At 41.9% G+C, this 27,731-nt stretch overlaps 1 protein-coding gene across 1 annotated transcript; it reads left to right on the plus strand.

Moving 5' to 3' along the window:
- Window positions 1–903: 903 nt before the first annotated feature.
- Window positions 904–21,633, plus strand: PAPOLG (poly(A) polymerase gamma; the record flags this gene model as incomplete). The annotated part of the gene is made up of 23 exons (XM_084202144.1): window positions 904–962; window positions 3,161–3,319; window positions 3,435–3,501; window positions 4,141–4,222; window positions 4,306–4,415; window positions 4,991–5,044; window positions 6,132–6,243; window positions 7,119–7,208; window positions 7,798–7,936; window positions 8,069–8,141; window positions 8,224–8,344; window positions 8,670–8,754; window positions 9,046–9,099; window positions 10,637–10,756; window positions 11,016–11,125; window positions 12,951–13,072; window positions 13,160–13,329; window positions 14,236–14,324; window positions 14,402–14,640; window positions 15,505–15,576; window positions 16,170–16,223; window positions 16,994–17,088; window positions 21,552–21,633. 23 exons carry the CDS (start codon window positions 904–906, stop codon window positions 21,631–21,633), a joined length of 2,358 nt encoding a protein of 785 aa, XP_084058270.1.
- Window positions 21,634–27,731: the final 6,098 nt, after the last annotated feature.

Below are 27,731 nucleotides of genomic sequence, written 5' to 3' on the forward strand. Positions count from 1 at the left end.
CCCTTCTTTTTTCACCCCCTCTTTCTTGAAGGGGATGGCAGGAGCAGGAGCATCCTGAGGGAGGGAGGGTGCGATGCCGCGCTGCCTCATGCGGGGGACTAGGCCGGCCTCGGCGGGTCTGTCAGTGCCGCAGGGCAGGAATATCCTGCTCGGGGCAGGAATATCCTGCTCGGGGCAGGAATATCCTCCTCGGGGCAGGAATATCCTCCTCGGGGCAGGAATAATCTGCTCGGGGCAGGAATATCCTCCTCGGGGCAGGAATATCCTCCTCGGGGCAGGAATATCCTCCTCGGGGCAGGCCCACGGTGGCCCAGCAGCGCTCAGGGACCCGGCCGCGGCCCGCAGGGACGGCGGGGGCGCCGTGAGGGGACGCGGCCCGCGGCAGCCGCCAGGGGGCGCCGCGCGGGCGGGCGGGCGGGCGGCGCGGGGGCCGCCGGGAAGGGGGCGGCGGTGCAGAAGGGCGGGAAGCGCGGGCGGCGGCGCGGGCTGTGCGCGCGCGCCATGAAGGAGACGCGCGGGTGAGGCGGCGGCGCCTTCCCGCCCTGCCCTGAGGGGACAGCGCCGGGCCGGGGGAGGGGGGACACCCGCCGGAGCCGCCCCGCGAAGGGGCCCCGGCGGGCCGCGGGGGCCTCGCCCGAGGGGAGGAATTCCCGGTTGAAATAAATGGTGGAGTGCGGGTGGCGGGGCTGCCTCGCCCGGGTCTCACCGCGTGTGGCGGCGACGCCGTCGCCAAGCAACGGCAATGGCCGGCGAGGAACGGCGGTAACGGGGCTGCGCCGTGCTCTGGGGCTGCGCGTCCTGCGGAGCCCTGCGGAGGAGAGGAGTGGCTGCCCGAGCCGCGGGGACGGGCACGGGCACGGGCAGAGCTGAGCCGGCAGCAGCCGCCCGCGGGCTCCGCGCAGCATGAGCTGGTGCGGCAGCGGTGAAGGGTGGAGTTGGGCTCCCTTCGATGAAGGTCCCAGGTGGTGGGGATTTTCCTCCTTCCTTGTTTTCCCTGGGCTCTGCTGGTGGTTCTGGTGGCTCAGGAGCCGGGCTCTGGTGGTTCTGCCCCGCGGCGGTGGCTGAAGGCCTGTGCCACAGAGTGCGACCCTACCCCGGACCCTGGGCGTGTGGGGAGACACGCCCGGCGGCTCGGGGAGCTGTAAATAAGGGACAAAACCCGGAATAAATCCCTTTAGGATGGTTGTTTTTTTGTGTAAAAGTGTGGTTTACCAGAACAGACACGCATTGGAGGTTTTTGCTGTGGTGCACAGGTTGTTACAAGGTTTGGCAAAATATTAAAGTGCAGCAGGATTCTGGTTTAAAGAGGAGGCTGGTGGGTGAATGGGTAGTGTGCCGTGGGTGTTAGGATCCCCAAGATCCCTTAATTATGTGCTTATATGCTTGAGAGAGCAAGGTAGGACTTCATTTATTTCTTATTCCAAAAGGGGCAACAAATTCTTTAAAGTTTCACTCAGTGAAACTTTCCAGGTGCTGCTTCCCTCACCTCTTAAGTTGTGAGGTCAAACTATCAGTAATATCTGTAAGCAACTGAGAAATATCTGCTGTTGACTGGAGGAATTTTATATGAATAATATTTAATTAAAAGTAAACATATTTGATGCTAATAATATTAGGTTTATCTAATTGATACTGTGCTTTACGTCAATCTCCAATTGCATTATCTGCAGGCAGAATGAGGCAATGAAAGGCAGGTGGTGCCTTTTTGTACCTTGGAAACATCTTAAATGCTGGTGTAGTCTAAATCCTGTTCTTGTTCTGTGCAAACTTTATGAAGTGCGAGTTATACAATGCAAGCAATGCATAAAACATGGGAGCAGTTGCTGCTGTAGGTGTTTTAATTTAGTTGTAATGCACAGCAATTAAGTACAGGCTTTCCTCCTGTATTTGTTATGAAAATGATATCATAGGAAGGAAAATATTCATTATGAATATTTTTATTTATGAAGTGGAAATTGTCAATGTCTATAAACAAGGTAAATTAGGTCAAGACCTAGTTAGGCTTGTAAATAAACAGCTTTTCTGACTGGGGACACCAGTTGATAGCATGATAGCACTACTCCTAATACCTGCCCCCCCCCAGCTTTTTGGAAAGCACAGAGGAGAAAGTTTGAAAGACAGGCTTAGAGAGGGAGGTGGGGGGGGGGGAGGGAAAAACCCTATGTGACTAGAAGCTCTGTGTGTAATTGCATAAAGATACTTAAAGAGAGGGAAATCTCTTCAAGAGAGGGAGTAAAGGCAAGAATTAGAAATAGGGATCTGGGCAATAACCTGTCTCTTTAAAAATCAAGTGGTGAGGCTTGCCTTTGAGCATCCCCTAATCTTGTTCCAGCCAGAATGGGCTCAGGTACCTTAAATAGGTATCAATATCTCTTGCCTAACCAGCTGATCTTTGAAGGTGTACATATGTGAAGGAGGGAAATATCCTGCTTAAATAATGGCACAATTAATCCATTGAACCTTAGGGTCTGGACCCTGAGGAGCATGATGAGACCTTTTGGGGTGTCTCCCCTTTTGGTGCTGGTGTTTCTGTAGAGATGCACTAAGCACCATTTTTACCTCCAGTCCCACTCCTTTCTCTCTTCCTGGTTTCAGCTAGCAGTGCAAAATAAGGTGCTTTTTCTCCATTTCTCCCTTTCTAAAGCAAGGGGTAGTAATACACCAAATTTATTGCATCAACTCTGTTTAACAGACGTCTATGCTTTTCCAATCATCTATAATGCCCTTCCTGAATCAGTAGAAGCCTTACAAAAACGTTCAATTAAAAGATGTTGAATTGTCTTGTTTGGTGATAGCAGGAAACCATTTGGAATATCCTGAAATTGAAACTGAAGTGTCCAAAACTTGTGCTGTCCATAGGGTTGTCCTTGGTGGGTTTCAGACCTTTTCCCAGTGATCAGTTCTATGGGCTGGAGCAATGCAAATAAATTGTGTTAAGATGGCAGCATCTTGGATGGTTTCTTACATCCATAAATGCCTTCTTTGTAAAGTAGTTGTGACTTCTGTGTGAAGTCAAGTGTTCTAAAAATGATAAGCAAGAATTTTTCCTCCTTTCAACATTGGGTGAAAGGGCAGAAATGGATTTGTAAAGTGTAAGCTTAAGGGTGTTTTCCAATAAGATTTTCTTCTTCTATGTGCTCATTCCCGTATTTTCTCTCAGTACTTCCAGGCAGCAGAACCAGCCTCAAGGGCACTATGGACTTACCTCTCCAATTAGCTTGGCCCCTCCTAGTGACAAAGACCACATCCATACTCAGAAGCTGATTGAAGCAATGAAGCCATTTGGGGTGTTTGAGGATCAGGAAGAACTCTATCACAGGTACAACAAGGCTAAAATTTGTTAACCTCTTGGGGTTTTTTTTGGTTTGTTGGTTTTGATTTTTTAAATTCTTGAAATTTTTCTTAAGAAAACTTAGCATGAGTTTTCTTTACAGGACAACTGTTCTTGGAAAACTGAACAATTTTGTCAGAGAATGGATTTCAGAGCTTGCTGAAAGCAAGGTAAGAATTTTTTTGTTTTGTTTTTGTCAAAACAGCTGAAGCCTTTTAATTTAAAGGCTAGGCTACTGGGATCTGTGTTAAAGTTCAGCTTTTAACTTCTTAAATATCAAGTAGAGCTGTAGTAACTGCCACTGAAATAAGTTGTGAAAGATATTTCAAGATCAAAATCTCACAGTCTTTGGGGGACTGAATGAATTCCTGCATTGGCTCAATCAGTTGACTCGTAGCTGTTAACAAAGCCAAACAAGGCATTGTGGAGGAGAAAGATGCTAGAATTGGCACTAATCTTGCCCCAGAGAGCCTACAGCACTCAGTCTAGCTTGAAATTATGATTCTAGACATGCCCTTTGAATGGCTCTTAGGTTGTCTTAATTTATGTGCCTCTGCTGCAGGGAAGTCTAATAATAGGTCTTAATTTGTGTAATTAATAGAAGTCTGCTACATCACCTATAATCTTTTTTTGGAGTTGCAAGCTCAACTTATTTCAGGAAAACAGAATCAAAACCTAGTAAACTAAAATGTAAGGGAGTGAGAAGACATTGCTCATACAGGCTGTTACAGTTTTTCTGAATAACTTACATGCAAGTTAAACTGGCACAGAGGATAATGTGCATCTTAAACTTTGTCTTCTACCCACAGAATCTTCCCCCTTCAATAACAGAACAAGTTGGTGGCAAAATATTTACATTTGGCTCCTACAGACTTGGAGTACACACCAAAGGTAGGACTTTCAGTGCCTGGCCATAGCTCTGATGTTGGAAAGTGGCTTCCAACAGTAACAGGAGCAATGGAATCTCTCTGCAGGTTCGGACATCGACGCCCTTTGTGTTGCTCCCAGTCATGTGGAAAGATCAGATTTTTTTCAGTCGTTCTTTGAAAAGCTGAAGAATCAAGAGGAAGTAAAAAACCTGAGAGTGAGTAAACTCTCTGCTTGATAGGTTGTGTAAATTTTACAGTAAGAATATTAGTGTTAAAGACTTGCCTTGGTAGTGAATCTCTTACAAGCCAAAATTAAATCAGTTTTGAGTACCCTCCAATATACTGCTTTATGCAGCATGAAAATGTTGCTGTGCAGCCCTTGGCTCCTTTCCCCAGTGAGCACATCACAAAAGAGTTTTTGTGCTCCCTCTCCTTTCCCTGTGTTTTGGGAATGAGTCAGCTGTATCAAAAAGCAAGGCTGTCCCTGGAAGCTGTGTTTTCACCTTGGCTGTAGGAAGGGCTTACAGCCACTGATACTGATGGCTTGTTGTGCACTGTTTGTTACAGTACGTGATCAGTCTCTCAATCTCTTGCCTAAATAAGAACTTTTAATAAAATCTAGTGTTGGTACCCTAAGAGTGCTAAGAGAGAGTTATTAGCACTTTGTGTTTGGAAGGAACTCAGTCTTTGTACTGAGTAGTTCAGTGTAAATTCTGTATTTTATCATAGCATAGGAAAAACTTTAAAGTAGCAAAAGGATGTCTTATTAGAAATATCCTCTCCTTCACAGGCCATTGAGGATGCATATGTACCCGTTATCAAATTTGAGTTTGATGGCATTGAGGTAAGAATTTTAATTTTTATTTGGGTTTTTTTCACCTTTAAGTGAGATTTGTTTTTCTTGCTTTGGAGTGGGATAACTTTTTCAGGGTTTTATGATCCTGCTGGTTTATGAGTTTATCGGTACATTGCAGCATATTTAGGGAACAGTAATTAAACAGCCAGACCACAACCTATCCCAGAAAAGTAAAATGGGATCTTCTAGGAAAATAAACCTTTAGCTCGCCTGGCAAGCGTGGGAACATGAGTGACATCTTTTTTTACAGCCGTGGTGCAGACCAGGGTAGCCTGCTTGTGTGGCATTTATCTCCCAAGGATGTGCGGAGTGGGAGTAGAGGCAGTGTCCTTGCTGACTCCCCTGAGCTCTGACAAGAACTCCTTTTCTGCAGGGAGTGTTTCTGTTGTGCTTCCCTGCACAAATCTCCTGATGTTCTGCTGCAAATCAAAAATGAAGTCCCTGTGAGACAAACAACGTGGAAAATGAAAAGCAAAGCTACTCACTGGACTCCTGCCTCTGTTTGTCAGCTGCAGGAATCCTTCTATCTGGAATACATTTCATGTAGAGAATAAATACCCACTTGCTGTAATACCTAAGCAAGTTACTGCTTGGTAATTACTATCATGAAGATACTTATTCAAGGACCTCTTTGTGGCCTTTGTCTGGTACAGACATTCACAGAATAATTTCCTTGCCTCAGGTTATACTAAAAAACAGATGCTTAAGGCCTTATAGCATTAAGAAAATGCTTTCTCGTTTGTTGGAGTATAGTTGAGGTGATTTTAATTTGTCTTAATTTTATGGTTAATTAAAAATTTCCTTTTTAGTAGGAGTTCTAAGTTTAGAGTAATCTTTCCAGCTTTCAAAAATAAAAAAATTTCCTTTCCTGAGCTTAAAAAAAAAGACGTGATTTTGTAAACAAATAGGGAACTTAGAGCAATTTTCTTGTTTTCTGGCAAATAAATATTTATCTGTGGTCACCTAATTGTAAATATAAACGTTAACCACGTGAATGACCAAGTGTCCCTCACTAGTGTCCTGTTTGCAAGCAGTGCTGCATTCTAAGTCATGTTTGACCCTTTTTCTCTTGAAGATTGACCTCGTGTTTGCAAAGCTCTCTTTGCCAACGGTTTCTGACGATCTTGATCTCAGGGATGACTCGTGCCTCAAAAGCCTGGATATAAGATGCATCCGGAGCCTGAATGGTGAGCATGTTCTGCACACCTTTGTAAAGACATTTAAATTGGCATAGAGTGCACATTGCACAACCCACGTTTCTGTACAAGATGCAGAAACTGATCTCCAGGGTGCTTGAGTTCTGAGGAGGTGACCAGTGAGCCTAAATTTAGGTATTTCAAGGAGTTGTGTGTTTACATAGACTTGTCTCATGTTTGTTTGATTGGTTTGTGAGCAGGTGCTCCAGCTTGCCCCAGAAATTCAGATGACTAAGTAGGGCACTTGATAAGAATGTATGAAGGATCAACAAGGTCGTTCATAAAAAAAAAAAAGTAATTAAAATACCTGAAGTCTGACTTGCTCGATGTTTAGCACCAATGGTTTAATGGTTGCTGGCTGTCAAAAGAAACCTAGCTTCTGGAATCACAGAATATTTAGGGTTGGAAGGGACCTCTGGAGATCATCCAGTCCAACCCCCCAGCTAAGGCACGGTCACCTGGAGCAGCTGACCCAGGAATGTGTCCAGGTGAGTTTTGAATCCCTCCAGACAGGGACATTTCACAATCTCCCGTGGCAACCCATTCCAGTGCTCTGCCAACCTGTGATATAAAGTTCTTCTTCAGGCTGAGGTGGAGCTTCCTGGATTGTAGTTTGTGGCCAAAACTTCCTGTGGAGAGGCTTTATTTAAAATTTGGTACTTGTAGTGTAAACAAAGCTGCTGAGGGCACCGGTTACCTAAAGTGATGCTGAAGGTTATGTGCAATCGATAATTTAATACAAAGCGAGTAATCCAGACCTGTTTTCCTAGACTTGAACCATAAGCTGTAAGCTGTTGATCCCGTGTAGGAACACCTGACTTGTGCCTGTTGCTGGGAACTCCTGTGCTTCACCTTTTGTCTCGCAGGCAGCAGGGTTACAGATGAAATACTGCGCCTGGTGCCCAACCTGGAGAACTTCCGCCTCACGCTCCGTGCAGTTAAACTGTGGGCAAAACGTGAGTGCCAGGGTGGCTTGTGACCTTTAAACCTTTCAGAGGCACCTCATGCTCGCTGTTGGATGTACCTCAGCTTTGGATTGCTGTGTAAATGACTGTTGTTGTATTAAAATCCTTTCAGTTTAGGTTCATGGTCTGTCCATGTGGTAAATTCCATGTGTTTTTTTAGTGGAGGTGGTGTTCAGAGAAGAGGGGAATGCTTACCAGACACTGCTGCATGGCTTATCAGGCACCTGATAAGAATTGCTAAAAAAATGATAAAAATTCCTAATTAAGTGTAAAAGGAAAAGAAAGTCCCATTTGCCCACGTGGCTAGAGCAAGTACTAGAAGAATGGCAGCACCTTTCTCTTAAGGGGAATTGAAGTGAAGCAGTAGGTGTTAGCAGCACAAGCAAGTTTCACAGTAGCGATATTTTGGGATGTGGTGTTGTACTGATTCTTTTTCTCATCCCTGGACCAGCAATTTGGCCTCGCTGCACTGCAAAAATAAATGACACGGAGGCTGAAATGTATTAAGTAACCTATAGATTGTGCAGCTGGTGCTGCAAATTTGAAAGACCACAGACTAACTGTGTGGTATCCGTTCCAGGACGTGGTGTTTACTCCAACATCATGGGATTTCTTGGTGGAGTCTCCTGGGCCATGCTGGTAGCAAGAATATGTCAACTCTACCCAAATGCTTTGGCCTCTACTCTCGTTAACAAGTTCTTCTTGATTTTTTCAAAATGGTAAAAGCTGTTTATTTTAATTTGCATAAAGAAGTAGCACTTATAATTATTTATGTCAAGATGTACATTGACAGCATCCCATGCGGAATTGCAGGGTTTAAAATGGACACTTCACTGTTTTTTCTTCTACAGGGATTGGCCGAAGCCAGTATTGCTGAAACGACTTGAAGAGAGCTTTCTTAATTTACCAGTCTGGGACCCTAGGGTAGGTGGCCATTGCAATCAGAAGCATTAGAAGTTTGTTCTGCCCTAAGCTGGTGCTGAACAGAGCTGCTGTACCCTCGCAGGTGAACCCATCGGACCGGTACCACGTGATGCCCATCATCACCCCGGCCTACCCACAGCAGAATTCCACCTACAACGTGTCTGTGTCAACACGAGCAGTCATGGTGGAGGAGTTCCAACGTGGTAAAGTACATTCTGTGCTTGTTCAAGTCTCATTCTTGCTCCCTGTGTCAGCTGAATTAGTTTTGTTCAGTGAGGTGTTCTAGGTTTAAGATTTCTCTGGGAAATACTGCCCATTGCAGGCAATAAGGGACCAGTTTTCCAATAAGCTGTTGTGGGACCTGCATTTTGTCAGGGGAATTCCTGCTTTTTTTCCTTCTGTCAGTTACTGTTACAATTTCCTAAACTTTGTCACAGTAATCTTTAAAAAATAGTCATAAGATTTTTTAAAGATTTTTTCCAAGAGATTTTTAAAAAATAGTGATAAGATTTTCAACCATATTTGTAGGTCTTGAAGTTACAGATGAGATTCTCAAAGGAAAATCAGACTGGTCAAAGCTCTTTGAACCACTGAACTTCTTTCAGAAGTACAAGTATGTATGAAATCTGTTGTCTGAACTTGAAGTTATTTACTTAGTGGTTAGCATGATGAGTTTTAACTTGGGGTCTAAATAGAAAATTGGATTGATGTGTTTCAGTTTAGGGCTTTTTAAAGAAACTGGAAGTAGTCATAGAAATTTTGGTCCGTATAAGCATAGGGAAGATAGGAGAATCTGTCTTATGCCACTCACAGCATTTTTCCTACCAAGAAGAAAAATCATCTGATGTTTAGAATGTAGAATAAAATCTCAAGCTAGTGTACTCATTTGCCTTTCTTCTTCTAGACATTACATTGTGCTGACAGCCAGTGCCTTTACAGAAGAGCATCACCTAAACTGGTAAGTGCTGCTTCAAATGTGGGTCTAGTGCAAATCTGAAACTCAATTCGATGTTGCACCATATATTTGTAAATTGTATTAACAAATAAAGTTGGTAACTATGTATCTAGGCATGGAATACACCCCCTTCCCACCCTGCTTTGAAGACCACTGTTCCAGAGCCTTACACTTCTTTTCATAGAGAGTTTTACTGTAATATGTAAGGACTAGATTGCACTGGTGTGTAGTCAGCCTGTTCCAGACCTACTTTTCCTCAATGAGAGGAGATTTGCCAATAATTACTTATTTAACCCATGTGAATGTGCTGAGTCACTGTGAATTTTGAAATAAGGGGAAATGGTGTGGAATTAAGACACTGTAATGTGTGTTTATTGACTTTCCAGTGGGTTTCTTTGTTAAGAAATTAGTGCTTTGCTTGCTTTGCTCAAGTAAGGAAGCAAAACACCTCTGTAAGACACCCATTCTGAGGGCACTTACTTTGAAATAAAAGTTTGGCTTGTGCCTTAAGTCAAATAATTCTTGTGCCATCTCTAAAAGATAGCTTAATGTTTAAAAAGAGTTTTAATAGGTAATACCTTTTATCTGAGCTTTCTGAAACAGTCACCTAAAAATCTTATCAGCTGCAGCTTGGTATCAGTCACAGTTGTGTGCAACAAAGGTGTATGGGCAGAGGGTCAAATCATTTTTAATATGAAAGGTTCTTGAGTGAACAAAGCTTATTGTACCTCACAATAAAGACAAGGGAAATTCTGGCTGTGGTAAGAGCTGATTTTTTTTTTTTTTTTCAGTGACAGAAATAGAGGCAAATTTTCCAGTTTTGCAGCTTGGGGAAAATGATAAGCAGAAGAAAACTTGCTTCAGTCAATTATAAGGAACAGTTTAGTTCACCAATTCTTGAGTGGATTTGGAAATAGATAACATATCTGTTATCCATCAACATAAGATGTTTTTGAAGAACATGCATATTTGTGACTGCTTTTAAAGTTAACAGAGTTTTAGGCAGAAGGATGAAATGCAAGTACTTTATTGAAATTAAAGCCCTTGTGGTCATGATTCATTTCCTAGGGAAGTGTTGACTAGATGATTTGTTTATTACAAAAACTATTTTTGCATTTTCACTGATCAATCTGCAAGAAGAATTGCATCTTTACTTGGGTATAACTGAACAGCTGTGCTTGAGCCTTTTCAAAACCACTGTTCTCCTTGATCCCTGTGGCAAAAAGGAGTTTTGCTGCACCCCAGAGGTGCTGGGATCTGCTCCTTGTTATTTTCATCATAGGATACAGGTGGGAGTGTTGGATCTGAACTGTTCAGAGTACATCTGAAACTTACTTGTCTCTGTGTTTAGAAACAAAAGCACAAATGTCACTGGGAACATCTCAAATTCCAGTGCGTGTATGTGATATAAAGATCTAGTGCCTGCTCGGCTGTATGAAACTTGGTCCTTGTTGATTGGTCAACACTGTGTTACAAAAAGGCATCTAACTGATGAGCTGGAAACAGTTAAAAATGAATAAAATACCTCTTGTTTTATTAGGATTGGCCTCGTCGAGTCTAAAATCCGTGTGCTGGTTGGAAACTTGGAAAGGAATGAATTTATAACTATTGCACACGTGCAGCCACAGTCTTTCCCTGGCAATGAAGTTCTCTATAAACAGTGAGTTGTTTTACTTTTCTGAAGTACACATTGGCCAAATTGTATTTTCATTCCCCTCAGTTCATTAATGAGAGAGGGTCAGTATGTCTCTGGCAGGGTCCTGAGCACATAAATCTTTTTAAAGAAGGGAGCAGCTCATGGAGAAGTGCTCTGAGATATTAAGTCTGGGCTGGCTCTAAACTGAACAACTGAAATGTACCAGAATCCAAACGACTGGTATCTGTGCCCAACTCAGGTTTGTGAATCTGTCTCTTTTTAGGAGTGGATATGTATCAATGTGGTTTCTTGGGCTTGTGTTTAAGAAAGCAGAAAGTGCAGTTAAGACTAACGTTGATCTAACGCATGGGATACAGTCATTCACAGATACAGGTAAGGCTCTCTTGTTGCTTTACACTTGTAGAGTGTCATTCTTTTTATTCCAGGAGAAGTTGCTTCACAAAGTACTTCCTTTTGTTATTAGATATCCCTGTAGATAGCAACATATCAAAGATTAGCTTCAAAAACTCATTGTGTTGACACTTTGTCCAAGTAAGGCCATCTTAAAGCAGAAGTGTGTTACAGTCATACACCGTGTACCGTGTGTGAAATAAGTCCTCACAGAAATGCATTTCTTGTAGGGGGCAGTCAGCTGTGAAGCCCAGGGATGCCCATTTGCTGGGGTAGCTAGACTTGTCAAACAGTAGTGAGCTGCTGAGCTTTGGAAGTGGGAAGTGACTGTGTTAGGCTCTGAAATGAGTTGTTGATGCCTGTTGATGGTATTTTTCCAAGACAGTTTGTGTATAATATGATCCTAGAACTGTGGAAGTTGCTGGGTTGTCACATAGTAATTACCTGCAGTCTTGCATATCAATTTTCATGTTCATAGTCTTTTAGTCCTTTTGATAGGTGTAGAAAGAAATTGATTTTGGAAGTGTTGTTAGATAATGCTAGAATAATAAGGAAATTAGGCTAATCTTCTGAATGATGGGTGTTTGGACAAAGAGTTCTAAACAGTGAAATCCTGTAAATGTTCGTTGGAGTTTATGCATAGCACCAGCATGACTTCTGTGTTGTTTTGCTCAGATGACATGAGTAAAAGCAGCAAAACCCGACCTCCTTCACAGCTTGTGCTTGGGATGTGAGAGAAGCGCAGAAAAATGCATCAAAACTCTCATCTGAGTTACAAGCCAGACAGGGTGATTTCCTCAGACTTGCACTGTTATCTGTATTTGCATGTTACATCCAGTGGCTCTACATTTCAGTGGCAAATATGAATTTTGTTAATGAGATTTATGTGCTGCTGAGAGGCCAGAACTAATGGTAAATCCGCTGTCCACAAACGTTGTTGGTGTGGCTGTGTGCTTTTACTTTAGTGAAGCACAGCCTGTGGTATGTGCTGGGTGTGGGGTGTGAATCCAGAGAGAACTGAACAGAAAAGCTGTTCCTTGAGAGGTGGGAAATCCTTTGGCACATGTGGGGAGGACCAGTAGTTCTGTGCTAGAGAGCTGTTACCATGTACCTTGACTTTGAGAGAATAATTTTAGAGGGCAAAGATTAGTTTCAAGTTGAGGAGCTGAAGAATAGAAGGCTCAGTTTGGAGGGCTTTTGTTCAGTGAACTTTATTTCCCTTTTACATACAAACTATTGAATTTCATTTGAAGGAACTGCCCATCCTGGTGTGTGTGCTCATCTCTGTGCTTTTATTTTGCTTCTGGTCTCCTGTGGAAGGCCTTTGGATTGCATATCCTTGCTTTGATTCCCACTCTGTGTATCTGTAAGCTGACTTTCCAGTTATGCTCCAGTGATAGGCCAGTTAGATAAGCTTATCTAAATGTGACTTAACTCTGTAATAACTGTTGTGCTGCTATAAGCTTTGCCAGTTGCATAAAAGGCTGTGTTTGCAGGCAGTTGAGAAAAACCTGTTTAAATTGTAGTGAGTCTCTTAAGTCAGATGTCCCTAAAATCCAGTCTGGCTTTCTCGGACAGATAGAATTTAAAAATGCAAATTTGAACTTACACAGCTGTTGTGGCTGGGCTGTAGTGAATGTGGAATGGGCATCACAGGTCACAGTCACCTTCTTGTGATGATGGGAGTGCTTGGGCAGTGTTCTGTGTTAACTTAAGCTGGGAACTCTTCATTTGGGCTGGCAGACGTGTTTCTAAAGAAACCAAATATAACTGACCCACTGAGCTCCAATGCTGTTTTTGATGTCAGTTTACAGGCAGGCCAGTGCCCTCAACATCCTAAAGGAAGGTATGAAGATTGAGGCAACTTATGTGAAGAGAAAGCAACTCCATTATTTTTTGCCAGCAGGAACCTTACAGAAAAGAAAGAAGGTATAATAAAAATTCAGCGCTTCTGGTAATTTTTAATAAAAGCTTTAATGATTACTTGAAGACTTTATTTTTTAACTGTCGTTTCAGCAAAGGGTGTCAGATATTAGTCAAAATAATAGTGGACTTCAGTGCAAAAGGTCTTCTTTAGGTGAAAGCTGTTCGGATGGTTCCAAAGACAGAGATTCCAGAACACCCTCTAATTCCTCTTCGTTAAATAAGATATCTAAGTTGGACATCTCTACAGCAGAGACAGAAAGGTTAGTGCCGTAACCTTGGAACTGTGGAGAAGCTGCTTTTGACTGACTCACACTGTAAATGAGTCTAGGATTTCTAGTTTGGATCTATGTGGATCATAAGCATTTGGAGGGCTCTAAGAGCTTCAGGAACAAAGCTGGAATCTCCATTGGGCATATGGTAGGAGACCAGGTTAAAAGGAATCCTTGAAAAAATCTAAATAATATCCATGAACATGTAGGAATGGAGAACATGACACCAGGGAAATTATTTAGTCTTGAATGTAAATCTTCACAGGTTAGTGGGTAACTTGAAGCTGGAGTATTTTATGTGTGAGTGTTCTTTCTAACAAAAAGTACTGTTAATGCCAAGTAGATTGAGTTCTAATGACATACTGATTTTGGTGTCAGAAACACCAGAGCTGCTGCTGACTTAGTGGAGTGGTATGAGAACTCAGGCAGTAAAGTGTCTGTCACTTCCTGGGAACTCTGTTTATCCCTAAGCACAGGAAGAATATGTAATCTTGAGAGTAATTGCCCAATCCTACCAAATGTGTGATACCTGCTCTGTTCAGAATGTTTGATACTGTAGGAGTCACATGAAAAAAAAAACCAACCAAAAAATTGTGTGGACATACAGGTAGAACAGAACAGTGGTTCAAAGCAGCACAGTGTGCTGGGTGGACTGATCTGGGAAAATATATCAGCACATAAAGACTCAGTAAAGAAAATGCTTGAGTTTAACTCTGCAGTCTGAAATCCAGCAAAATGATGGTCTGTTGCTACATTGCCTGGGAGGTTGTGTTGTTTAACAGAGCTCTGACAAGGGGCTAAGGAGGTCGATGTTTGTCTTGCATGCACTTTCTGGAAATGACATATACAGTATCTTACAAACTAGCATTTTATAACTCAAGTGTTTGACTTTTATAGAAATGTTGAATGTCAGAGTTGTAGTGGTGCCAACAGTGTAGCTGAGCCATCCACGTCTAAGGGACTTTGCATTCCTGTGACTGACCCAAGTATGTATTTGAAGTGGTAGGTGGAATGTAGTTTTTAATTTCGTGGCCAAACTCTAAAAGCCAGGTGTCTCCTACAGAAATGGAGGCTACAGTTGCACTAAGAACATCGGGACCTCCCATTGGTTGCACCATTCCAGGATATAACACGGTTTGTCAACTCAGAACGTGTTTTGTGCAAGAGCAGCATAAATTAAGTGGGACTCTAATCACGGATCCTAAGAGTGCTTCACCTAAGCAGCATTATTCACCAAGCTCTAAAGTATCTCGTCCACCTACAGCGGGAGAATGCCCCCAAAAAGCCATAGATGGAGAAAAGGCAAGAAGGGGGGGCTAGCCCGAGGAGGGTTGAAAGCAGTATTGATTACTGATGTAGAACAAGCTAAATAACTGGAAACAAATGCATTTGTACATCCCCAAAGGATTTGGGAATCTGAATTTACATTCTAGTTGTACTGCAATGTAAGCATAATGAGTATGATGTATAACTATTAAGATATTTTCAAGATCTGGCACTTAATGACTGCTTCTCATCAGGTTCCAAGGTGTCTAAATACTGCTGTACTTACTGTAGTGACCAATTGCTGAATGAACTGTCTCATCTGGAAGCAGTTCTTAATTCAGAAAAAACTATCTCCAAATGAAGAAGATATGAATCTTATGACTGTAAAAGTATGAGCTAATCTGTTTCTGGCAGATGCTTTTTGAGTGCCTGTTGATAGTTCTGCTGCTTTAGAAATCAGCAGCCTACTTGATAGTCATTACTTCTGAAATGATAGTGTGGAGTTTCTTGTTAAATCTTGGGTTGTGGAACTTCTAGATTAGTATTTATTTGTTTTATTCCTATGTGTAAATATCCTTAAGTAGCTGTTCTTGGAGCTCGACCTCTGATTTGAGGCACAAGCAAAGAACAACCAGAGAAAGAACCCTCAGCTTTGACACTTAAAAAGAATCATCTTGTAGAACTGTAATCTAGTACTGAATATTGCAAGTACAGGCTTCAAGGCTTGGGTAGTAGGGCTTTTTCAGGGGCTTGAAATTCCTCTGGGGTAATGGTGGACTTGTATAAATATTCTTTTAGGAATGGCCCCTAATACATTTAATGTGTTGACTGGAAGCTGTACCCAAATGAGAAAATTTTAGCACAGCAATTATTTTGAGTCTGTGTATTTTGTTCCCCCAGCTAAACGTGTGGGACTCGGATTTCACAGAAAGTGGATACCCTCAAGATGGGAGGAAGAGAGCTACAAAAAATGTAATTTTTAAGTGATTTTACTCAGTGGACTAACTGAAAAGCTCAATAGTTTAGTGATTAGACTGCCTCACATAAATTCTCTGCATGTTTACTGATGGAAACAAAAATACACTTTTTAGTTTAGCTTATTTCAGTCCTCATTCCCCAAATATTACACTTGTATGTCTTGTCTTTTAAATGTTACTGTTAGTTGATTTGGTAGTGTCTAAATCATTTCCGTGTTTGAAATAATATTGGATTTTCTTTTTAAAACTATTTGATTCACTGATGTAAATTAAAACTGCTGTAAAGACTAAATCCTTTGGCCTGTCAGAGGGAAGATAAAGAGCTTTGCTACTCATGGTGCTTGTTACTGAGGCATAAACTCTTGAGGGCACACCCTCAAATAAAGATGAGATCTTGTTGGTGAGGGTTGAAATACCTGAACCACTGTCTGTGTGGTTTTAGGGCTTCAGGATACCTAAACCCACACCCCATGGGGTGGAGGTTGTTAATGCATGTATGATTTTAAGGTATCCTCGCTGCCAGAACTTGCTGCCTCTCAGTCAGGAAACTGGCAATACTGCCTAACAAATCCCTTCTGGCTTTTTTAGGGTGTCCTTGATGGAAAATCCATGCAGATTCCAGTGATCACATCAAGATCACAGGTATTTATTGTGCATTTGTGTTCATAGGTAAAGCAGAGCCAGTGTTTCCATTACATGTACAAAGATTTATGTGCCATTAAACTCAGTGGTTTGAAGATTAGTAGGGTTTTGCCTGTTGTGCTTCCAACAAATTAAGTTAACTGAGCAATGACCTTCACAAAAGCCAAAGTTTCCAAGTTTTGAACTTGGCAAACCACATTTCCGTGCCCTCAGACACTGAGTTTGTGTCCTGGTTTGGTTTTCTTGTACTGTTATCTGTACTGTATACTGATTTCTGTGATGAGACTGGGAAGCTTTGAAGTCTGTAGGTGACTAACTGCTCTGTGTCATGTAGAATGTTGTGAAATTGAGGGCTGTAAGACTGGAAGTGATCCAGACAGTAGAGACTCTGTTTTCCTGATCCATGGATCTGAGGAAAATCTTCCTTTACTGTGCTGTTGAGCAACTCACAGCTAATTTCCCCCCATCAGGGATATACTGCCCTCAGCTCATGCAAGAAAAGAATTGTGCAGAGGGGAAAATGCTCTTCCTCTGGATATGGTGGTAATTAAATAAGTGGTGTGGTTAAAAAAAAAAGCTTCTCTGAAAATGGGTTTGGGCCATACAGGTTTGGTATATAAGCAATCTTACACAAAGAATGTTGTATTCAGCTAGGAAGGGGTTTATCTGCTGCTACTTCTGAATTCATGAATTTAAAATTAATTCAATAATTAATTAAAAATTCCTTCTTTCCTTTTTTTTTTCCTGTGGCATCTGTTTGTGTGTTACAGAGGCTTTCCAGTAAAGAACTGCCAGATTCTTCATCTCCTGTTCCAACAAATAGCATTCGTATTATTAAAAGATCCATCAAACTTACCCTTAATGGGTAAGTGGTTGATCTTCAGGTGAAGAGGATAATCACTTGTTACCAGTCCTTATTCTGAATGTGTGTTGTAGTTACTAACATAGAAGGTTACTGTGGCCCTCCTGTAACTGACCAGCTAAAATCATGGTCTGATTTTTATACTGCTGTTAGATGCTTGCTTCCTTTTGAACTACTCTTTGCATGTGCTTGTAACAATTATCTTTAGGAGTTTTTAAAAAGTGTAAATTGTCACCAGCTGAAACAGCTACAAAAGCCAACCAGTCCTGTGCCTTGGATTCAGAATGTATATATACCACCAGGGTTAATTAGTTGCTGCAACCACATTCTGGTTTTGAGTGTGTACGAGCGTGCTTGTATTCCTTTGTGCTTGCCTAATTCATGTGCATGCATTGTTCTTCTCTCCAATTATTTTCCCATTTGGCACACCATGCACTCCTGTGCTTCTCTCACAATGGTGCTCAGCTTCCTTGGCTCGCAGCTTCCCCCTGCCTTGCACAGCCATGCACTGCACAGGTACTGCCTCCCATGGAGGCCCCTAAATGAGTTCAGGATTGAAGGAAATGCAGCAGAGGATGCTACCAGGGTATGGAGATTAGACAGACGTGTCCCGTGCTGTGTTATCTGATACTTTTCTTTGTCTCAAGGCTGCTCCAGCATGAGACTTGAGAGGTTTTTTTGTGTCACTGGGTAGTAAAGCCCGGCTCTGAACACACAGCCAAGATGCGCTGAAACATTGCAACAGCTGTGGCTGTCCTGACACTACTGCCCACCTGCAAGCAGAAAGAGGTTTCAGATAAACCCTGAAAGCTGTTCTACATGCTTACATGAAAACCTGTTGTAGTCTTGAGTCTGGTTCTGTAAACTGATAACACTGCTTACCCAGATAAGGGCATTAGGGGTTTTGGGGGGTGGGGAGAAATTCTGATTATATGAAACAAGTATTATGCTATTTCTCTATTGTAATTTCTTTATCATTTGGTGGTTTCATAAGTGAACTTGTAAGTTGTTTTTCCAGAGTATTTTTGTATGTACTGTAAAAAACTATCTTCAAAGTGAAATTTAAAATCTTTAGTCTCTCTTTTCTTTATTTTTTTTTTAGTGCAGATGGGATCTGTTTAAAAAAATCTAAACAACTAAACCAACTGTAAAGGGATGGGAGGAAGGCAGTGCCAGAAAAAAGCGTTCTACAAAATTTTAATGTCATAGAATCATTTAGGTTGGAAAAATCCTTTAGGTTAGAGTCCAGTGTAAACCTAACACTGCCAAATCTGCCACTAAACTGCCATGCCAGAGTAAATCTGAAGAGACCAGGAACACTGCTTTGCTTTCCTGCTTCTTGTAGATCTGGAGTTTGACTTAATGCCCTCTGCATTGTGCAGTTTGCAAACTGCATGACTCACCCCAAGTCCCAGTTTGATACGTGGACAAAGATAGCCCTGAATTGTTTTAAAATGAGTTGCTTGTCTTAAAGAGGAAATCTGAGCTCTAAACATCTTAAGTGTCCACCTTAGTGATGAGACTGAAGTACTGTGAGGAAATAAGAGGTGGTATCTATCTTGTCGTGTCTTAACTCCTTAGCAGTCCCTCTGCTGCCAGTATCCCAGACCCTTGGAGAAAGCATGGCTACATTTATCACAATCTACTTGTTTTTTTTCCTTATTCTCTGGTTTCCAGCTTGTTTCAAGTGCAATTTATTCCTTAGAAATCGACTTTAGTGGGTTTGAGGCCTTGTTCTTCCTTCTACCCTCCAAAACCCCCAAAACTTAGACTGCAAGGCTTTGATTTGGGTTAAAGTTAAGAAACAGTACCCTTATTACTTAAGTAGCTTTTAGCAGAACTACACCTTTGGTTTATAAAATGGTTGCCTCCTTTTTGTGACCTGTTCTAAAACAGTGGCACTCAAACATTGTCACTTCTGTGTACCAGTTACAGTAGGTATACAACTTCAGCACCTGTGTAAATACAAATCTATCATGAATCTGAAAGAAACCAAAGCTGAAGTAGGTGATAAGATAAACAGCAAAAGGAATATGGGAAGTGTTTTGTAGTAGACTACAGTCCTGTAATATTCCCATGCTTTTATATTCTTCCACATGAGTGTTCCAAGACTGTTTAAGGGATGATTTTCTCATAGGCTCTATGTCAGCACATGCACTTATGCAACTATTCTCAAACTAAAGTAAGCTAGCTATGGATATACCTTTACACAGACCATTTTATTTTGCTCTTGCTTTGTGCTTATCTTCTAATTGCTCTTTATAAATTATTTTTTTATTTTCTTCCTCACTCTTAGGGTTTTAAGAAGAATGTTCAGGGTTTTGAGAAGAGCATTCAGGAAGAATTTAGGTTACTAGTTTCTCAGACTTGATCCATTGGTGAATTACACGTCTTATCTTAATGCGTCTTGACATATAACGATGTCAAGTAAGATGTTAAGTGACGTCAGTGTTCTGGAGTTTCCCTGGAAGCTGCAGAAGTTTGATGCTGCCCCAGGACTCTGCAGATTAGAATTCAGCTGTTTGTAAATAAAGTTCAAACTTACTCAACTTCGGTGTTCTCCTCTGTTAAAGTGATTGGAAGGGAAGTTACTCCTGTGTGAGGGAAGCTCTTTGGTATCAGACTTCCTCCAAACGTTGTTCTTTTCTCTCTGCTTTCTTAGCTGGTTGCTGGGTGTCTGGATTGAGCATGGGTCCCTCATCTCAGTCTCTTCCAAGAGGAGCAGCTTGGCATTGAAATTGTGTCTGGTCAGTAACTGAGCAAGAAGTTTCCTTGCAGGAGTTAACATCTGTGGTTTTACTCATTAGGTACAAGCAAAGAAGCACTTAATGTGAAGTCACCTACATTTTGGCTGTAGCAATTTTCCTGTAGGAAGTGAGAGAAAGTACTTACTTTTTGCCTTAAGGAGGAAAAGCAAAGAGGAAAAAAGGTATCTTGAAATTTATTAAACTTGGTTGTGGGAGAGAGGGGGCTTACTAACCCTGTCTTATGTTACACCGAGTGACATAAGCTGTTGAGCCTAAAAAGACCAGCAAAAACTCCTGGCTGTATTTTAGCAATTACCTCATCACACTTCTTATAAAGAGTGTGATCCTCTGCGTTATTCCAGTAAGTGAAGAGCCGTGCTCGGCGGCTGCAGGCGAAGGGCTCATGCCCAGCCCAGCCGGCTGCTGCCTTCTCCCTCGCTCCCTGCACGTTCCGCGGGCTGCTGCGGGGGCTGCCCGCCCGGTGTGTCCTTTCCCGGGTTCGCAGGGGAGCCGTGTTTCCTGCCCCGGGGGCGGGCGGGGTCCGGGCTGCGTGTGCGGTGACAGTGCCGCGTGTGGCCGCCGCGCAGCGTCACTGCTGCCGCCTGCGGGGACGCTGCAGCCCCCTGCTCTGCCTGCCCTGCGGGCTAGGTAGTGCCCGGGGGCGGTGGTGGGTGCTCCTTGCTGCCTGCATCGCGTTGGTCACCGTGGGCTGTCCCATGCATCAGGGCTTCTCCATCCATCATCTACCCTGGGGTACCGCACCCTGAGCGTGGCCCAATCACCTTGGGTGATTGTGGGAGGATCTTGACAAAGCAGTAGCCTGGGAACTGATTTTCTCTTATTCTGGAAAATACAGCCGGTTAAACTCTCAGCTCTCTGATCTTCAAAAAATTCGTATGGACTGCTCCTCCTTGGGCAGTTCCGCTTTCCTGGAAAGATACTGTCTGAATCCTCCTGCTGTCTTTTCCCAACCTTGTTTCTTATTCTCACCTCATCTTTTTTTTTATTCCTTCTGATCTCAGACTCTTGCCTGTTTTCCTTTTCTCTCTCGATGATTCCCATTTCCCTCTTGCACCTGAGTCCCTCTTTCTGAAATTGACCTGGGTAATGCATTATTCGGTAGTAATAAGTAAAACTCCCATGAGTCCTGAAACTAGAGGAGAGAACCTGCCCTGTTTCAGTTTCAGCCTGGCAATCAGCTGCCTACTGTGGGCACCATCCACCTCACTCTCTGCATGTCTGTGCTGAAAATTTTGGCAACTAAAAGCAAGTCTGGCAAACATATGCTAGGTCAATCTTTTCCAAGGAAGAGCAAAAAATCCCAGTAGTGACACCAGCACGGCCTCCTTTCTAAATTTCATGTCCTTGTTTCTGAAATGCAAAGGAGTTTCTTAAAAGTTTAAGAATTCTTTGAATATAGTTAAAGCATTTGTTCCCCATGGTCGTTCGTAGAAAAATGACTGAGTCATATTTGTTCTGTTTTTCCTAAAAGATCGTGTCAAGGGGCACTGTATGCAGTCATGTGAAGAAAAGGTGTTGGCAAACTGGGAGTGACTGAAAATGTGGCCTTAAAATAGGAAGTATTGACTAGCCATAACCAACAATGTGTGTTGATGATAATATGATAAAAATAAAAGGTTGTAGCAAGTAGGTACTAAAGCTAGAACATGCTAGAAGTTCTTTTATCCCTGCAGTTTTAATTCTGCTCTGTTTTTCCAGTGTGGTCACTTGGCCAGAACAGAAGGTTTTGCCACCTACTCTGAGTGCATGCATGCAAGGAAGAAAAGCTGAGGTTTTGTGAATCACTTGATGTGTAATTCTTGGCTAAATGCCTTCAGCACTGCTCTGGAACGATGTTTGTTGTGATTTTTGTTAGATTGTTTTTCTTCTTTTTATTTATTTGACACTGAATTTTCATTTTATTATGTACAGCCTTAAGCAGAAAGGCAGAAACCTATCATAATGAGCAATCCAACAGAGATTTCTAATAACTAAGCTAAAGAAATACCAGCTATTTTACACTTCTGCATTTTCTGCTCTCTCAAATGAAACGGGCATTAGGCTGTCAGGAAACTGAAAGCTGGTGCTGGTTCTGAATTGTATTTCTGAAAGTAAAGTCTTTGTTTCTTGCATGACTTGGAACTGGTCATTACATTCACTTTTGGTTTTGTCTAGATGGTACAGCATATGTTAATTTTCTCCACTCATTTTGAATGTTTTTACAGGTCTTTAATTCTGTATGTTTTTTGCTATGCAGGATAACATGTTGGGAGGGTCTGTAAAGAAACCTGGCATAGCTTTTGTTCAAAGCATTTACCAAATTTGCCAAATTATAAACAACTGGAAAGTCATGGAAACAGTATCTTCTGTAGAGTGATTGCTTGCAGTAATTTAGTTACAACCAAATGAGACAAAAATATGCCTCTGGGAATCGTATTTTGAGGAAAATGACCGTGCTGCAAGCAGTGAAGTACTAGCAATGAGAAGGCCAGGGAATCCCCTGTTTCTGTTCCTCTGCTCACCCACTAAATAAATCCTGCCTTACACCAAATGGTAAATTGTGCAAGTACAGAGATGTTCACTCTTCTGTAATTCAGGGTAAATGTTTGGTACGTGCCTGTAAAATTATCAATCAGTTTGCTAAATACTATTCCTCTTCCAGAAATGAGTCATCCAGCAGCATGTTAATTTTCTCTCCCATTCATACACGTTGCGACTTCAAATGGGGAAAATTCAGTAAAGGTAATATCTCACTTTTCCCTAGACTCTGGCTATTTAAAGTTGGTTTGAGCTCACCTTTCAGTAACAAGTAAGCTGAGGTGGATTGTCCAGCAGCCCAGCTGTGGAGCTCCAGCAGAGGTTTGTATGTTCAAACTCAAATCTTGTGTTCAACCTTAAAGGTCACCCCAGGCTGTGATGTCAGTGGGGAAACCCTACTGCACTTTTGTTTGTCCTCGTGCAAAGGTCTAAAAACGTCAAACAAAAGCAAAGCCATTACTCAGAAAAGTTTAAGGCTAGAGAATAGAAACTAACCACAGCAACACCACATTATTTCATCAGCTCCTTCTTGTATGAGAACTTCAATCTGTTCTCAGTCACTGTTCCTTTAGCTTAGATTGTTTTGGTTTTCAACTACTTCTTAAGATGTTTTGTTGACAAACATGGGATAATCCATTTGTTAAGCAATGGATACCACTAGCACCAATGTTTAAGATGACTTCTTATCCAAAATAATTGGACAGAGTGCTCACCAGAAGCTCCTTATTTGTATTGTTTTGGAATTAAGTATCGTGTATTTTTTTCCAAGGCTTTCCTTCTGCTTTAACAGACCAACCTAAGGTGTAGAGATTAACCATTTATCAAGGGCCAGATAGAAATTTTGTGGCTAAGACTGGAAACTGAAGCCAAGTTCCTGAATGTGAGACCCTTTTTCTTTAGTCAGGTTGTCTGTGCCCACAGTGGGGATTCCCAGTACACAACTTACTGGATCTGCCTGAGGTCTCTTTTAAAGGTTCTGTATTTCTAGAGACTACTGACACCAGCTATTGAATTTTAACCCACTCTTTACATGATAGCCCGCTTTTATTTCTTGTGCTTTTTTTATAAGCTTGCAAATTAAACAACTTTTCCTTTCAGACTATCTTCCTAACAACAACAATTTAAAAAATCACAAATTTGTTTCCTGCTTATTTTAGTTTCTCCGTAAAAAAAGTCTCACTAAGAATTTTAGCACAACCCACAGTGCCACAGGACTGCCAGATGCAAATTAACACCTTATTAAATACTCATAGGTAAGTTCTTATGTCCTAATATTGTGGGGGTGAGTGAGAGTGGTGAGGAGAAATCCAAATACTTCTTGATAGTAAAAGTGTAAAAATAAAATAGTGTGACTTATTTTCTAAGGAGCATCTCCAGAAAAGGAATGGATGCTAAGTGTACATATTTATTTAAAAACAGTATTAATGTTGCATGTGTGAACAGGTATATTGCTATGTGTTTCTGAAAGACTGGCAGACTTTAAGCAAGTTTCTGGAATCACATCTCCCTTACAATACTTCAATACTTACATGAATGTTCTGTTTTTAGGGCCATGGACTTTTATCACTCAAAATTCCAGTCAAGTCAAGTGGAATCATTTTCTGAAAGTGAGGTGTGTGTTTGCGTTCTTGACTCTTAACTGTTGTGTTTTGCTGTGAATGTGTTGTTGCCTGACCCCAAATTTAATAAACTTATTCCTGGAATCAAAACTTGTCCAGTGCAGTGAACGTGCACAATGAGCACCAAGACTGTGCTATTGTTTCATGAGTTTCTTAAAGCCCCCCAAATAAAGCTGGAAAAGCGCTCAGTTGAGAGAAGCTGACGTACCCCTTCCCTCTTCCAGCTTTAAGAGTGTGAATTTTCTGAAATTCCCAAATAATGCTGTTGGGCAGTCTCTGCTTGAGCATGTTATGAGCCAAGATGGAGCTTCTCTTGTAAAGGGAACCACAGAGAGCTGTGGCTCCCCTCCATCTTCCTGAGCGCAGGCCAGGAGTTTATGAAGATACCAAACATCTGTTCCCAGAGCAGTGCTGTGCATGTGGTGGTGGTGGGGAGCTCTGGGTTGGAAGACAGCCAATAACTTTTGCAAAAGTTGAAAGAATGGTGGGTTAGAGGCTTGTGAAGGGGAGGATATTGCAAAAGAGAAGTGGACAGGGTTGGTAGAGCATAAAATGGCTGTTAAGGAGAGGAAAAACACCCTTTAGTAACTATAATTAAGCAGCAGCTACTTTGCTATGTATTGTTTTTATAAATCACAATCAGTTGGGGTTTTATAATTATAGGAGGTTCTTGCTGCCACCTTTCTGCCCAGCACACTTGAGTCCCTCTCTTCTTTCCTGGCTGGAGAGTTCTGCTTCATCAGCTGCAGTGAATGGACTGCCTGTATAGGTAAGGAGCCAAACACTGGTAAAGGGAGCAAAAAGAACACCATGTTTATTTATCCCTGGTTTTTGTTATTTCAAATTAATTACAGGGGTGTTTATGAGGCAGGGTTGTTGACCACACAAATATAGGCTGTTCATAATGCATATAGTCTGGGAAAGACTGTAATTGTTTTGCTAAATGTAATTTATTCTGTGGTTCCATTCAGCTATAGATTTAATTTTATTTTTCCATTCTTCTTCTAGGGGCATTGGTAAACATTCTTCTAAGCAGGGATGGTAATGATGAGACAGTAATTGTCTGAGTAAATTATCCAAGTGGCCACCTTTCTTTTTTTTTAACTTCCTACATTTCTGGTGTCCTCTGGCATCAGAACAGAAGTATATGCTAGTCCTAGGCTATGTAAATTAAAAGTTCTGTCTGCAGTGCAATTAAAAACATGTCAGGTCACATGGTTTCCACTTGACCAGTTACAGCAGTGCTGTTTTGCAAATAAGGTTTTAACCGTGTTGCAAGTGTGAAGTCCTGAACTGACCAAGTCTGTAGTAACTGGGTCACCTGCCAGAGTTTTTTGTGATGTAGGTCATGGGAATATTTGCAGAAGCAAAAGTGCTGTAATTGCATAGCTGTACCAGTATTTATGTTGACATTGAAACTTAAAGATGCATATTCAGGAGGCAGAAACAGTACCATGTGTAATTAAGATATGTAAAAGAAAGAGAAATTCTAATTTAAAAAAAAAAATCCAGCGGCTAAACATGGATTTTTGAATTAATGTCATTATTTCAGATCTGTTTCCTAATGGGGTTTTTGCACCCCAAGAGCACAGACATTGCCCACTGTAGGGCAAAGAGAATTAGGAGCAGTAACATAAGAGAGCTCAGGAGCCCCAAAAATAAATCAGTGCATCACATTTGAGGGGTGGGTTTCTGTGGAGCTGAGGAGCTGTAGCCTTAGACCACCCTGCTGTGCTGTGGAGACAGGATGAAAGATCTCCCCCCAGATTGTCCCAAAGCCCTGGCAGTTTCAAAATAACCAAGTGAAAATGGTGAAAAAGGGTAGCACCAGTAATTGCCAAGACAGCATCTGTCATGGAATGGAATGCTGTCTTGGAAAGGAACATCAAGATCATCCAGTTCAACCCTTCTTGGCAAAAGCACAATCTAGACAAGATGGCCCAGTGCCCTTTCCAGCTGAATCTCAGAAGTGTTTAGCACTGGGGAAAAGAAAGCTGGAATGAAAGAAGTTAAGGAAAGGTGGAATTTAAGCTTTACTTGAAGCAGCAGCAGCTTTTTCCTGGGCGGGTAGTCTCACTTGGTGGGGCTGGTAAGTTTGAAAGACTTGGGGCAGTGAAAGTACCCATATGTGAATCAGGTCTCCCTACCAATCTCACAATTGCACCAGTCTCTCTGCAGGCTGTTTATAGGGGGTGTGGAGCATAATGAATACTAATTAAGTGTGGTAGCCAGTTTTACTTTAGGCAAGTGTCTCTGCTATTACCATGTCTGAATCTCCTGGAATCAGCCAGCTACAGAATTCACTTCTCTACAGCATCCATGCCTTTGGGAACAGATTTGGTTTCTCTCTTACTGAACTATGAGTCTCTACTATCTCTAAAACTTTGATGTGGTATTAAATCTGGATTAGTTAACTCTCAGGATTTTGCTTTTACAGGATAAGAGAAGGTGGTAAGAAAAACTGAAATAGCTGTTTTCTTTTTAAAAAGTAACAAACTTCTTTAGACCTATAGATTTGGCTTTTTATCTGTTTTTTTTTTAAGCAAATGATTATGTAGATGGAAAGAACAGCTTTTCAAATTCAGTGGGAACGTTGGTCTCAGTTGAATTTCAGTTACCCAGATGGTTATTTATGCAGGTTTCCTTTTAATGGGAACTCAGGAAAAGGCACAGTCAGCTCTCTTTGGCTCCTTTTCTTGGAGATGAGATCTGAAGATAGTGCACAGAGGCTAAAGCTCTGCACTTTGCACATGTAAATCTTGACCCTGTTGTCTGGGAGAAGCAGTAAGCCAGGAGTACAGGAGCAGTGGGGGAAGCAGGGTTCTTGTGCCCAGTGAGGAAATGGCATTTGTCACCACGAGGGGACATTTTATGGAGCCACCACAAAGCCGAGGGTGTTACTCACATCACTGAGACAATGGCATCAAGCCCTGGAGGGACAAGCTGCTGGACAAGCAGGAGTCAAGCTAGTGGGGCAGTAATCAGAGACTTTATTCCAAACGCCCTCCATTCCTTACTTTCTACTCTTTTGGGACTGGAGGAGGCCATAATGCTTACCTTAGAATCCCTGGGGCTGGTGCAGTGGAGGTTTAGGTGGCAGGTACCTGTCTCAGCCTGTGGGAACAGAGAACTGAGCAGGCTGACTTTCAGCACTGCTGACTTGACTTGCAGCCCAGGGTCTCGTTGGAGACTGATCAGAAGTGGAGCTGGGACATCTGTGACTTCAATAATTTGGGTTTTTTACATCTGCCTGTTGAGAAACCTTTCCATGAAGCAGTTGCCTTTTCTTTATATTCAGCTTTATATATGACATTAACCTTCATTAAACTCTGGCCCTTGTCCTAGTTAATCATTCTGGCCACTGGCTGCTCTCTGTCAGCTCTTTCTTGGGTTAGTCCTTCTCCTTCCTCTGGTTCCTGCATGTACTTGCCAAAAGCAGCTTGTGGTGTCTGTTGTGTTTCCATTCATCAGGCTGTGTCTAGAGCTGTTATTTCCACTGCACAGAGCAAAAAAATCAGTTCAGTTCCTTTTAAATTTTTTTTATTTGTATTGCACAAGAGATCTCTTGAAGAAGTAGTCTTCTTCTTGGCTTGTTCTTTTTAATTAAAAAAAATTCAGATTGATATGTGTATTCTTTACCTGCACACAGTGAGTAAGGTACATGGAGTATTTTTTTCAGGCATCTGAAAATATTCTGAGTCTCATGGTGCCTGACACATTTACTATACCTAAGGCTCAGTAT

The sequence above is a fragment of the Fringilla coelebs genome (genome assembly GCF_963513975.1).
Source record: "Fringilla coelebs genome assembly, chromosome: 3".
In the NCBI taxonomy this organism is placed as follows: domain Eukaryota; kingdom Metazoa; phylum Chordata; class Aves; order Passeriformes; family Fringillidae; genus Fringilla; species Fringilla coelebs.